This window comes from Pogoniulus pusillus, chromosome 8 (assembly GCF_015220805.1).
Source record: "Pogoniulus pusillus isolate bPogPus1 chromosome 8, bPogPus1.pri, whole genome shotgun sequence".
NCBI classification, from domain to species: Eukaryota; Metazoa; Chordata; class Aves; order Piciformes; family Lybiidae; genus Pogoniulus; species Pogoniulus pusillus.
The window spans coordinates 13,630,366-13,642,713 of NC_087271.1; the positions used below are offsets into that span (position 1 = coordinate 13,630,366).

Below are 12,348 nucleotides of genomic sequence, written 5' to 3' on the forward strand. Positions count from 1 at the left end.
CAGCCCTCTGATCATCTTTGTGGCCCTTCACTGGACATCTTCCAGCACATCCAGATCTTTCCTCTGACAAGGGCTCCAGAATTGAATGCAGTGCTCCAGGTGGAGTCTCACCAGAGTGGATTATTGGTAAAGGTAGGGGATGAGTGCCTTAGCAATCTGCCACTTTGCAGAAACTGCTTGTGACTACTTCGTATCACTCCTCTACTCTATCACTTGTTGGTGTATCCTGTTAAGGACCTTTGAGAAGGTGTAAAAAAAAAGAAAACAGAAAAAAAGAAACATAAATAAAAGAGTTAAGTAACTGCTGCTCTTAGCACCGTAACTGCAGACCAATTAAAAACAAACAAACAAACAAACAAACAAAAAATCCCAACAACAACAAAAAAACAAACCAAACAAAACCCCAAAAAAAACCCCAAAACCCAAAGGCAACAACAACAAATCCAGAATAGACACAGAGAAAGTGTAATACAGTCAGATTTATTTGTTCTTATCCACATTTCCACTCTCCAGGTGACCATCTTTGACAAGTCCTAAAATTTGAGCTTATTACCCATTTCAGACTAGGAGCCATCAAATGTTTAGAGGCTACAAGTCAGCTGATTACTACCATCATGACTCTCTATGAGGTAGTAACTACACTTTCTTGCTTGAAACCAGGAAGGCCAGCAGGACTTGTGGTTGTTTTCTGCTGGTGGATAACTGGAGTCAGTTATACTAGAATGACAACCTGAGCTTTATCTGTTTAGTGATTCAAACCAGGTAAAGACCTTGCAAAAAAAAAGCTATCCTACTGATTTGGATTTAAGGACTTAGTGCTATGAGGCACTTTCTCCTGCCAGGAATTATGTCCTTGAAAAAATCTGACTTGCATGTGAGATTTCCAGGTGCAATTGTACCTTAGAGAAGTCTTAGAGGCCCTTAGCTCCTTCCTCAGGTGAAAATAATTGGTCTGTTGCTTGGTGGGAGCCTTGGACATTTCTGGAGAGCTGTGCCCAGCAGTGGCAACACTTACAGCAGACCTTCTAATGTAGGTGTAGGGTAAGCCATCAACAGCTCAGTATTTCTAATGGGTGGGTTGCACTGATTTTAATACCTTGGGCAATTGAAACCTTTTTGACAGTTGATGTCTCTTGGTGGGTTGGCGTTTCCCTGCTGGACAGGCACAACTGATTTGATAACCAGTTTCCTGGGAAAGCAGGGCTGGCTGAGAAGGCTTGGAGATGGAAGCATGCTTGGGAAGTCAGGCTGTTTGTAGTGTTATGCATAGGATTGCTTTGTGAGGCTGTTGGTGGGCAGCATCTATGTGTCATGTGGAACAGTACACCGTCTGAGGATGGCTGTGCTGTCATGTGTGAATTAGGAGGCTGAGTGGACTGTGGAGCTGTAGAGGTGGTTAGATATCTAAATCCTGGCTTAGCCATTTTTAGTTTGTTTTACTGTCACTACAGAAGGAACACTAAATTTTGGGCAAGTTGGTGTGCTTGGAAACTAGCTTTTATATTTACGTTTGGTTCTGCTCCTCTTTCTCATGTATAGTTTTTATTAACCAGTGCTTTTACCAGAATAATTCTGGATGACATCTTCAATCAATATCAGGTAGACTGTCAGACTTTGAAGTGAAACACTGTTCTGTGAAGTTCCATGGATATGAGTGTTTATCTGGTCTGTTTCTACAGCAACATACTGCTCGTTATGGGGACCAGGTGTGCCTGTGTCTTCATGCTTATGTTCTTAGGGACCTTTCCATTACTCTTAGCAAAGTCCAGAAGGTGTTTTGTGTATTTGTGGCAGCTAGTCAAACCTAAAAGTCTGCTAAAGTCCATTGGCTTATGCAGAGGGCAAAATAACCCAGATGCATAAAAAGAGGAGCAAAGCAAACGTGATCCATGTTGAAGAACTCTTCTCAGCTTTGTTCTGCTTTGAGCAGCAAAATTTATGTCTGTGTCATTACAGCTGTTTAAATCACCTTTTTCCCCAGCTTGGCCATTCTCATCCGTAGAGCTGAAAGAAGAAAACAAAGCAGGCCATTGTGTTTTCTTTCTGATGCAAAATCTTCATCTTTAGGAAAATGAGAAATGCACACACCTCCAGTGGTTAATCCAATAGAATAAGCATTGGTTTAGTGTTATGGAAAGAAATCAGTAGCAGGTATTAGTTGTGTAATTGTGCAACAAGGGAGTAATTAAGAAATTTCATAGTTTATCAGGGCTTGAAAATTAGTACAGCTCTTTCAATTGGTTTGTTTTCACTACTTTCACTAAGGCATTGCAGACAGGTGGACTTGTCCCTAACTAGATACTGGCAGATTAAAAGGATGCATGAATAATTGCACAAAATCTTTGTTTCAGCTCCTAGGTGGGAGCGGTAACTGTTTGGAAGTCTCCTTCTTTTGTGTTAATGTTAACAGAAAGCTTTATTCTCTTCCTGGTGAGTCAGTGTCACGTTCCTGATTGAAGTGTGACAGTAACTTGGTATCTCTATAAACAAAGCACAGCTATTGCCTGTAACTGAGTCTAATGTAAGCACGTTTGAAAGTGACAGCACAGGGCAGATGAAGAAATGTTACAGTTATTTTTAGAATGGAATATAGTGCTGCCGTTTGATATGTAAGAGCTTCCCCCTACCATGTAGCTGATCTGAGAATGCAGTAGGAATAATCTCCAGCCCTCTGACCTCCTAGTTTGAAGACTCAACCGAAATAGCACGTCCTTTCAGCCCTATGCAGGGACAGGGGGTCAGAGCAGCTGTTTACATGATGCTTGATATTAGCAAGATGTCTCACTCGAGTTAGGTTTTGAATGCTGGGGTTCTTGCGAACTGTATAAGCATGTGAAGCTTTGTATCACAGAGCCACTAATACCCAGCATAACTCTCCCAAAGCTTCTACATACTATGTACTTCTATGTACTAAGGACTAGGTACTTCTACGGCCTATGCAGATGAAGGAATTCTGAGGGATTCCAGTCCCAATTGTGGTTGGAGGGAACGATCCTTCTGAAGCTTTGCTTATAGCCAGTGGTCGGGTTTGGCAGGCTATGGTGTAGGACCATCTTGCCTGTATAAGTCCTTCTCTGTTAAAAAGGATTGCTCTCCCTTCCTCTCTTCAACACCGAAGGAGCAGAGCCTTCATTGTGGTTGTGCAGCTTCCAATAGTAAGGACAAAAATCAGATCATCTAGACTAGCTACTTGCCAAGTGCCTTGGACTTCACGTCCCACCAGAGCTTATTCCACACTGTCACTAGATTTTACTGTCTATTAAACTTCAATTTTCTTTCCTTGCTCATCCCACGATGTCTAACCTTTCTTCCCCTGAAGGTCCTTTAATTGCCCTGATAAGTGCTGAACCCTCAAAACATTTGCAGGCTGATTCATTTGACTGAAATTTCAAGGAGAAAACAAGCTCTAGTAATACAAACCCTGCTGGCCTAATTACAGCACTGTCATCCTGCTCTCTAGATGCTTTTTCTCAGATCACATAATTTGAGATATTGGTCCCCCACTGAGCTTATGTGGAAGGGAGAACTGCCTATATGGGGAAAAGAGTTGTGTCTTATGTCTGTTCAGGGGCATGCTGAAAGCTCCTACTTTCATATGGTATTTCTCTATATAGATGAAACAATTCCTCTGCTTTCTACTTGTCCTTCACAATCACCAATCATTGTTTTTGGTGTTGTTTTTTTTTCGGTCACTTGCTCTGAAGATTCAGTTCTTTCCCCAAACCAGATTTTTACATAAGGTACTGTCCCAATGGTCTGTCTTGTGCTTCCCACTTTCCATTCTCTCTGAAAGAGTCCTCGCTGCCTGATTGAGAGGCAATTGCAGCATTTAAACATTAAAAAAAAATCATTTCAGAGAAGACTTTTTTCCCCTGTTGTACTGTTTAGTACTGAATGACGAGGTACTGAAAAATAGTCCCCTCTTTCTCTGGTGGCGTTTAGGGTGAACCTGCGAGGCTGGCCATCAGTGCCTGCTTTAGAACATTTTCTTCTCCTAAGAAACAGCTCCATGTGATACATCGTTCTAGGTTTAAGAGGCTTCCCTGGTTTTGTTTCCTTTTTAGAAGTCACAGTAGGTTTGCTTGGGAAAAATTGAGTCACTTCCTGGCTTTTTCTGCTGATTAAAATGTCCCAGAGAGTGGCAATAAATAAGTGGAGAGGTAAAGACAAATGCGGCTTAGTTCCAAATTTTGCTGGACCCTTAAGACATTTGGAGGCAGTGCTGACTGTTGGAGTGTGTTTCTGAGGCAGCTGCAAATCTGCCTTAATTGGTACAATTTGTTTGGGTTTCTTTCCCCCTTCTACTGACCTTATTGTGACCTTTCAGTATCTTAAGGGGGCCTACAAGAAATCTGGGGAGGGGGTGGAACTGGATGCTCCTCGTGGTCCCTTGCAACCCTGACTGATTCTATGATTTTATTTTCAACTTGGTAGAATACTTTTAAGTAAATGAATGGGACCAAATGCACATTAACAGAATAGATTCTCAAATGTCTTTGCTAGACTTTTATCTCTTCCTCTTCCCTGGCAGTCAGTGTTTTTCACTAATCTCAAAAGAGGAGAGCCCAGATTGATTGGAGAATGCCTATGAGTTGCAGGGAAAAAAGACGACATTTCAGATTCTTCTTTTGGGAGACCAAAGTAAGCCAAGATTGTTACAGATATGTAGCTCACATCTCATGGCCTGTATATGATGCCCCCTGAATGGTACTGCTAGCTTGTAGTTGTTTCTTGGAAACCCCTTTCCCAGGATCTGTTCAGTGACAGCCACGTGGTGGGCTGGAGGATGAGTTAATGGTGGGTAGGTGGGTGAGAGTTTCCTTTCCATTATATACCTAGACACATGGAAGAATTGAGGTATTAGCCTCAAAATATAATAGGCTGGAGCAGCTGCTGGAATGGTTTATCTTGCCTCTACCAGCTACTTCTGCTTTCAGTTTCTGGCAGGAGCCTTTAGTCCTGGAGAACACATGGAAGAGTGCAGATGACAGGATTGGTGCTTGAGAGAAGCAAAGCTCCTATCAAGTGATAGAAAAATGCAGTGGCCTCATTAGTCAGAAAGGCTGGGCAGCGCTGCTGGAATATTGCAAGCTGCTGTGTGTGTGACTGCATGAGATGGACACTCCTGTAAACTGAGAGTATTACTTACTGAACAGCTCTCCCCACTCAGTACATATGGATGATTACTGAATGTCCTGAAGTCCTGTATACCCCAAAATTCCTCTCCCTCTGCAGTTTGAATGGGAGAGGAAAGGCACGAAAAACCCATGTGTGTCCCCCCCCCCAAGCCTGCAGGCATGAAGGGGGGGAGCAAAGGGTCCTTCTGGCACAATGGGTACCCCATGCCAATGTTGGCGCTGGAATCAGGCTGGTGATTGGTTGTGGTCTTTGTGTCTAGGAAGTGGTAACTTGGCTCTTTGTCTAGGAAGAGCATAAATATTGGGGGACTTTCTGCCTTGGGGTTCCTGCCTTTGAGTTCTCTCCTGCCTGCATAGTTCCTGCAGAAGGAGTCCCCTGGTGCTCTGAAGGACAAGCTCCTGCGGGATAGGACTGCCTCTGCTTTGGATGGCTTCCCACCATAAGCACCCCCTTTATGCAGCTTGATAGGCCTTAACTAGCCTCGGAGGTCTTTTGAAAGAGAGTGAGCGGACAAGCATCTGGACCATCCTTTCTCTCAGCCAGCCTGACTCACCTGTGAGTAAACTTTAGGCTCAGACTGATTGATAGTGGGGAATGCTATATTTAGTAGCTTAGCGTTTTCCAACTCCTGACTTCCAAAATAGGCAAATTTACCTATGGTATCCTTGTAAGATCTTCTCAATCTAACTGAATCTGCTAATTAGAACTAAATTAGTTTCTGTATATAGTTTTGGGGGCAAGTTTTCGGGAAAATCAAATAACTCTATTTTTCTGTATGTTCCTGACTCAGCCACATTAATTCCCTGCCTCCACAACACCAACCCCGCACCTTGCTTTACTACTGTTGTGAAGAAGAGCTGAGCTGCCAGTGCAGCTTTAGACAGGGCCCAGAATGCAAAACAGTAGTCTGGAAGAGGACCAAAGAGAGAACGTGGGGTTGGGACTCCAGTCTTCCTGTAATTCAAGCACAGTGTCCGTTACTTGCAGTGGAATGTAGCTGCTGTTTGAAATCTGGTGCTCTGCAAATATACTTGAACTCATACAATTAAAACTTCATGTAAGAGCAGCATGATCACAAAGAGCAGCTGAGTTTCTGGATGATCTTGTTATTGTTCTTTCACCCTTTTTATTATAAAACCTGACTAAAGAGACATTTTGAATGTTACTAGAAATGTAAAAAAAGTTTTAAATAGCAGTGGTCTACAGGCAATAACCACACATAGTGATAAAAACTCTTTCATTGTCTTTCAAAGGTTTTAAAAGGTAAACAAAAAACTGTTAAAATTTGCATAAACATTATCAAGGCAAGATTGGCAATGCTGATTCCAGAAAAAATAGAAAAGTAAAGCTGGATATTAAAGAGCCTTTATGATTTAAGGAGCAATTTGGATTATCTGGGAAGTAGTTAAAATGCAGTGAGGCACAGAAACATTCCAGTGAGGAGACAGTTTTAAGAAGCAATACTTTTAGTTACCTGGTAGAGATAAAAACCCAATTCTGCTAATTTAGGTAGCACTAATGAACTTGAAAGAGAGCTACTTTTAGTCTTTGCAGGTTACAGAAATGGCTTTTGTAAGATTTTTCCAAGTTTTGCTGTGGTAACTAGTGCATTGGTGAAGAAGGAATGATCCTACGGGACCAAAATGCAGATGGGCATTTGGTAACAAAGGGGAGCAAAGACAAGATTAATACTTGCATATTAGTCCATAGTGCAGTCTAAATAGTACAAAGTGAAGCAGTTGCTAGCAGACAAGAGTAGCATCAGTTTGATACGTGAGTGAGCAGCAGTGAAATGATTTTCCTTGTGTGTTACCTGTTAGTGAGGGATCTTCAGTACCATCTCCAGATACCTGTGGGTGAAGATGAGCAGGGCGTGTCGGCAAATTTAAGTGTTCCTCTTGCTCTTGCAAAGAGATGGAGTTTTTGTGGGGTGAGCTGGTCAGGCTTGTATCCAGACTGCTCACAAGGTTTGTCTGTGGGACTTCTGTGACTTTCTTACTTGGTGGCTGATACACCTGACTGTAGTGGCCTATGGGATGATATGCTGGTTTCTCAGATTTGCTGTTGTCTTCCTCATCATCATCAATGATAACTAATTCTGCACGGATAACCCCATCATATCGTGACACATTCTGGTCACCCTCTGGATAATCATCATCATCAATGTGCTGATAACCCATGAAAATCATTGTTACTGGTTCAGAATCATCCACATAACATGGTACAGCTTGGGCAATGCTGTACTGAGTGTCTTCCTTATCTTGAGGTGCAGCTGATGTTTCATGTATATGGGATGGACCCCAAACCCCTGTCTCATTATGTCTTTCTATTGTATTCTGATAGGGTTTTAATTCCTCAAGTGCAGCTTTTCTTTCTTCACTAGGTATCATCCTGATTTCAGGATTAGTGTGCTCTTTATTCTCTGAATGGGGAAGTGCCAGAGAGGGAGATTTTGGCTGTGTTACCTTTGAAGGGCCAAGCCCATTCTCTTCAAGTTGCTGCAGAAAGGGCTGTGTTTTGGAAGAGAATTCTGTCTGATGATTGCTAAATCCATTGATCTCTCTTCTGTGAGTGTCTTCCAGTTTTGGTCCAGAGACTAATTTGTCTTTGTGAGGAGTAACCGGCCTGCAAAATTTGTTTGCAAACACAGGCTCGTGGTACTCTGTGGGAGACTGGGAATTCTTCTCAGTTGCCTGTCGTAGCAGATCTTCCACCTCAACAGGAGCAAGTTCATCCATCTCATTTTGTGTTGTGCTGCCATTTGAGGATACTGCATAGACTGACTTCCTACCATCATCGTAGACTTTAACTCCTGTCTCTTTAAACTCCTTTGAGGGAAGAGGTATTGTTGATAATACTGTATTTCCTCCCGTCTTCATGTCCTTTTCAACTTTAATTTCCATGGCAAACAATGCTGTTAAAATAAATGAGTGCTTAAACTGATAAAGCAGTGGTGGCAAGAAATACAGAAGAGTTCTGACAGTGTTCTGAGTATCAGAGGATGACTGTCAAAATGAATCATCAGATATATGGAATTATCATATAAATACCCAACATATAGGACTTAAGTTTCAGATGCTACCTTCCATCCCATCAACTTCAAGTAGAAAAAAAAAAAAGTTTTCATTTGTATCTAATTCTATGAAGGAAAAAACCCTGTCAAGGAGCATCTTTTCATTATGTGATTGAGGGCCAGATTTAGTCTTGGCTTCTGGTGTGCTGGGCAACAGAAGCTGAAAGAGCTCAATGTGCTGTAAGACTAAAGAGTCTTGAGCACTCAGAAGCATTAGGAGGCTTTGTAGTAGTTGGGAAATAATGAGGTTACTGCTGTCTTCCCAGTAGGTGTGTGGATAGAAGAACTACTTCAGGTTGTGTCAGGTAGAGGAGTGAAGTGCTGGGAAGAAGTGACAGTGCTGAAAACACATACCTTACACCAGTATCCCAGCTTGACTACCTCACTGATAACACAACTTCAATAAGAGCAGCATAGTCCTATACCTGTAATGGGTATCATTCTCTTAAAGTGTGTTAGATTCAGTTTATAGGTTGTCGTGGGAGGTGGTTGGGCCCTATCCTCAGAGATATTCAAGGTGAGGCTGGACATGGCTGTGAGCAATCTGAGGGTCGCTTCTAACCCAGTCCATTCTGTAATTTTTTTGAAGCCTTTGTGCATATTGACACCCTTAGCAGTTTTGATAACCAGTACCTCTTCTCCTTTCTTCCTCCTTGTTGACGGCATGTGCTGCATTTCTCAGTGCAGAAGGCCTGAAATTTTTGGGAAGGTCAGGTATATTGGCATATATGTAGTCTGCTGCCTCTGAGTAAAGAAGAGCCACATAGCATTTAGTACATTTTTACTGACTTCTACAAGAGTCTTCTGAAAAAGTATTTTCTTGTTAAACATACCTTTTTCAACTGCTGCTTTTTCAGTCTTCACAGACTAGGAAAGAGAGCCATTGACAATGAATGCAATTAGTCAGCTTTAAGGTGTTTACTAGAGAGTGCTTTGTCGTACCTAAGAATTTGATTCCAAAGCACACAGGGAAGGACAGCTCATCACTGTTAATCGTGACACCCCCTGGTCACTGTGGCCCAGACTGGTTGGCTTTGAAGATTTTTAAAGTCCTGTTTGGCTTTCTCGTTGTGCTTATCTCCCTGCATCTCTGGAGAGGGAGGGACAGTGCGTTTGAGAACAGCTGGAGAACTGAACTCTAGTTTAATTGCTATGGTTTTTGTAGGCAATTTAAGATGATTTTCTGTTATCAAAATGACAAAAGCTGACAACTGATCATAATTAAGTCACGCTTCACTATAACCTCTCTCAGGCACTTGGGGCAAAACATGATGCAGTTGAGCTGGGCAGGTCGCTGAGAGACTGAACTCAGCAGTCTCTGTACCTGTTACATCTGTCCCTGTCTGAGTCGCTGGTCGTTGGCAGTGGCAGTGGTGATTTTTTTTTTCTTTGAGATGTGCTGCAGATGAGTAATGATAAGAATTGCTTCGCCACCTCTATGAATAAGCAAATGGAGACATTTGGGCACTTGAAGAGAAAAGCATCTTGACCCCTCTTTTATTCAAAGTACCGTCACTTTAAACAAAAGCTAATGACCACTCACAGGGTAATTCCCCTTTCCCTGGTTGCTGTGATGAGCGAGTAATGAATTCTACTTTAGGAGTAATTTGGTGCTAACCTTTATTATGTCTTCAGTTGTTTTCTCAACAGACTTCAGTTTCTTTAAAATTGCTTCTTCCTTAGTTGAGACTTCCATCTCCTCTCTTTCCAGAGCCTCAATTTCCTTCTCCAGTCTGCAATCACAATTCTCTTTTGATTTAATACCATGCAGAGAACAATATTACACATTCAGTACATTCAGTATATTATGCAGATGGACATTAGTGGGCCTGGTTGTACTTACCCTAACAAATTTTGCTCTAATGAGACCAACTCACAACTTTGCAATCCTCAGAAAATACCATGAAACAGTGCTATCAGTTTTCATATTAAGCAAAAAATCATCTGCCATAGATTCCTTCAGAGAAAAACAGTGGCTGAAATTAACTAATTTTTCACAATCACAGGATGTTAGAGGTTGGAAGGGATCTCCAGAGATCATCCAGTCCAACTTCCCTGCCAAGGCAGGGTCATTCAGGATAGTCCAAATAGGAATGCATGCAGGCAGGTTTGGAAAGTCTCCAGAGGAGTCCACAATCTCTCTGGGCAGTCTGCTCCAGGGCTCTGTCATCCTCACTGTAAAGAAATTCCTCATCATGTTGAGGTGAAACTTTCTCGGTTCTGGTTTGTAACCACTGTTCCTCGCCTTATTGCTGCTGACCACCCAAAAAAGCTTAGCCCCCTTCACTTGACCCTCACCCCTCAGATATTTATGGACATTAATCAGATCTCCTCTCAGCCTTTTTTTCTCCAGACTAACAGCCCCAGGGCTCTCAGTCTCTCTTCATACAGGAGATGCAGTGACTGTTAGATTCACATAATAGTTGGAAGGGACTTCTAAGATTGAGTCCAACTGCTGACCTAACACCAATGTGGCCATTAAATTCTGTCCCAGAGTGCTGTGTCTACATATTTTTTGAATGTATCCAGGGACAGTGACTCCATCACCTCTCTGGGCAACCTGTTCCCATGTTTGCCTACTCTTTAAGTAAAGGAATTTTTCCTAATACTCAATTGACACCTCCCCAGATCCAACTTGAGGCCATTTCCTCTCACTGTATCACTTTTCTTGGGAGAAGAGACCAATACCCACCTCACTACAATCTCCTTTCAGGTAGTTGCAGAGAGCAATTAAGTCTTCCCTCATCTTCCTCTTCTCCAAGCTAAATCACCCCAGTTCCCTAAGCTGTTCCTTATAAGACCTGTTCTCCAGAACAAAAGTATCTAGTATAGAGACACTGGGGTTATGACTTCAATTTGGTTTTGTGTGTGTACTTGTTCACATGAGAGAAAGAAGCAAATTCTTTTGTTGTAAGACAGTCAGAAGGATGTTCATGTACCTGGTAGAGCTAGAGTACATTACCTAATACATTGCATTTTATTACATGCAGCCAAATTGCATTTAGGAGAATCTCCTGTGGAGGAAAGGTCTAGTCAATTAAAAACTGGAAGGTACTGTTTGAGAACAACTCTCTCTATCAGTGGAAATCAAATTGCATTGCAGTAGAACTGAAATCACTTTCTAATACAAAATTATGTTGATCTAAAGTACTTTTTGTAGATCAAACAGCACTTAACTAATTTTCCAGTATGACAAATAATACAGCTAGAAGTCACAATAATGATGTAATTTGCAGGTTACTTTGTGTGGGTTTCGAAAACCAAGCAACCAGCATAGTGAGAGGATGCTTAGAGACTAAAGCCTGGAGCTTTGTTTTCAGCCCTGTCTGGGATAGAGAATGAAGAATTTACAAACAGCCTGGATAATGAAGGGGCTTTCTGAGGAGGGACATGTATGCATAACTCCAGAATTCCAAGTTCTTCACAATTTTGCAGATGTGAATGTGGCTTCAAAATTCATTGCTATGATAAAACAGAAGTAATAGCATGTGACTGACAGAGTGAAGCTTGATTCTTCAGTGGAGGAAAACAATGCTGATTAGAAATGCAGGGCATTGCTGATGTGAAGTGAGTGTTGTAAGCATCCCTGATGGGCAAGGCCAGAGCTTGTGTACCTGCAGGCTTAAAAATACTAGTCAATTTTTAGGGCTTGTGTTTGAGGCTGTATACTACATACATGTTTCCTTCTTAAGCACTCGGTGGCATTTCATGTACTTAATACTCTGGGACAAGTGCTGAAATCTTGTTTCTGGAAAGCATTCCCTTATTTTTTCATTTTCACAGAATCACAGAATTAACTAGGTTGGAAAAGACCTCTAAAATTGTTGAGTCCAACCTATCACCTAACCCTTCTAATTAACTAAATCATGGCACTAAGTGCCTCATCCAAGCTCCCTTTAAACACCTCCAGGGATGGTGACTCCTCTACCTCCCTGGGCAGCCCATTCCAATGCCAATCATCTTGCTGTGAAGAATTTCCTAACATCCAGCCTGAACCTACCCTGGCACAGTTTGAGACTATGTCCTCTTGTTCTGTCACTGGGTGCCTGGCAGAAGTGACCAACCCCATCTGGCTACAGCCTCCCTTCAGGTATCTGTAGAGAGCAATGAGGTCTGCCCTGAGCCTCCTCTTCTTC

The 12,348-nt window shown here is 42.1% G+C and overlaps 1 protein-coding gene across 1 annotated transcript in view; it reads right to left on the reverse strand.

Moving 5' to 3' along the window:
• Window positions 1-464: 464 nt before the first annotated feature.
• Window positions 465-12,348, reverse strand: part of PALMD (palmdelphin) — a 54,129-nt gene continuing 42,245 nt past the window's right edge. Inside the window, exons 4-8 of the mRNA XM_064147320.1 lie at window positions 9,831-9,945; window positions 9,046-9,079; window positions 8,846-8,956; window positions 6,953-8,053; window positions 465-2,004 (exon numbers count right to left, since the gene is read on the reverse strand). Of these exons, the coding sequence (XP_064003390.1) occupies window positions 1,961-2,004; window positions 6,953-8,053; window positions 8,846-8,956; window positions 9,046-9,079; window positions 9,831-9,945 (1,405 nt within the window). The 3' untranslated portion in view covers window positions 465-1,960. The remainder of the gene's footprint in view (window positions 2,005-6,952; window positions 8,054-8,845; window positions 8,957-9,045; window positions 9,080-9,830; window positions 9,946-12,348) is intronic.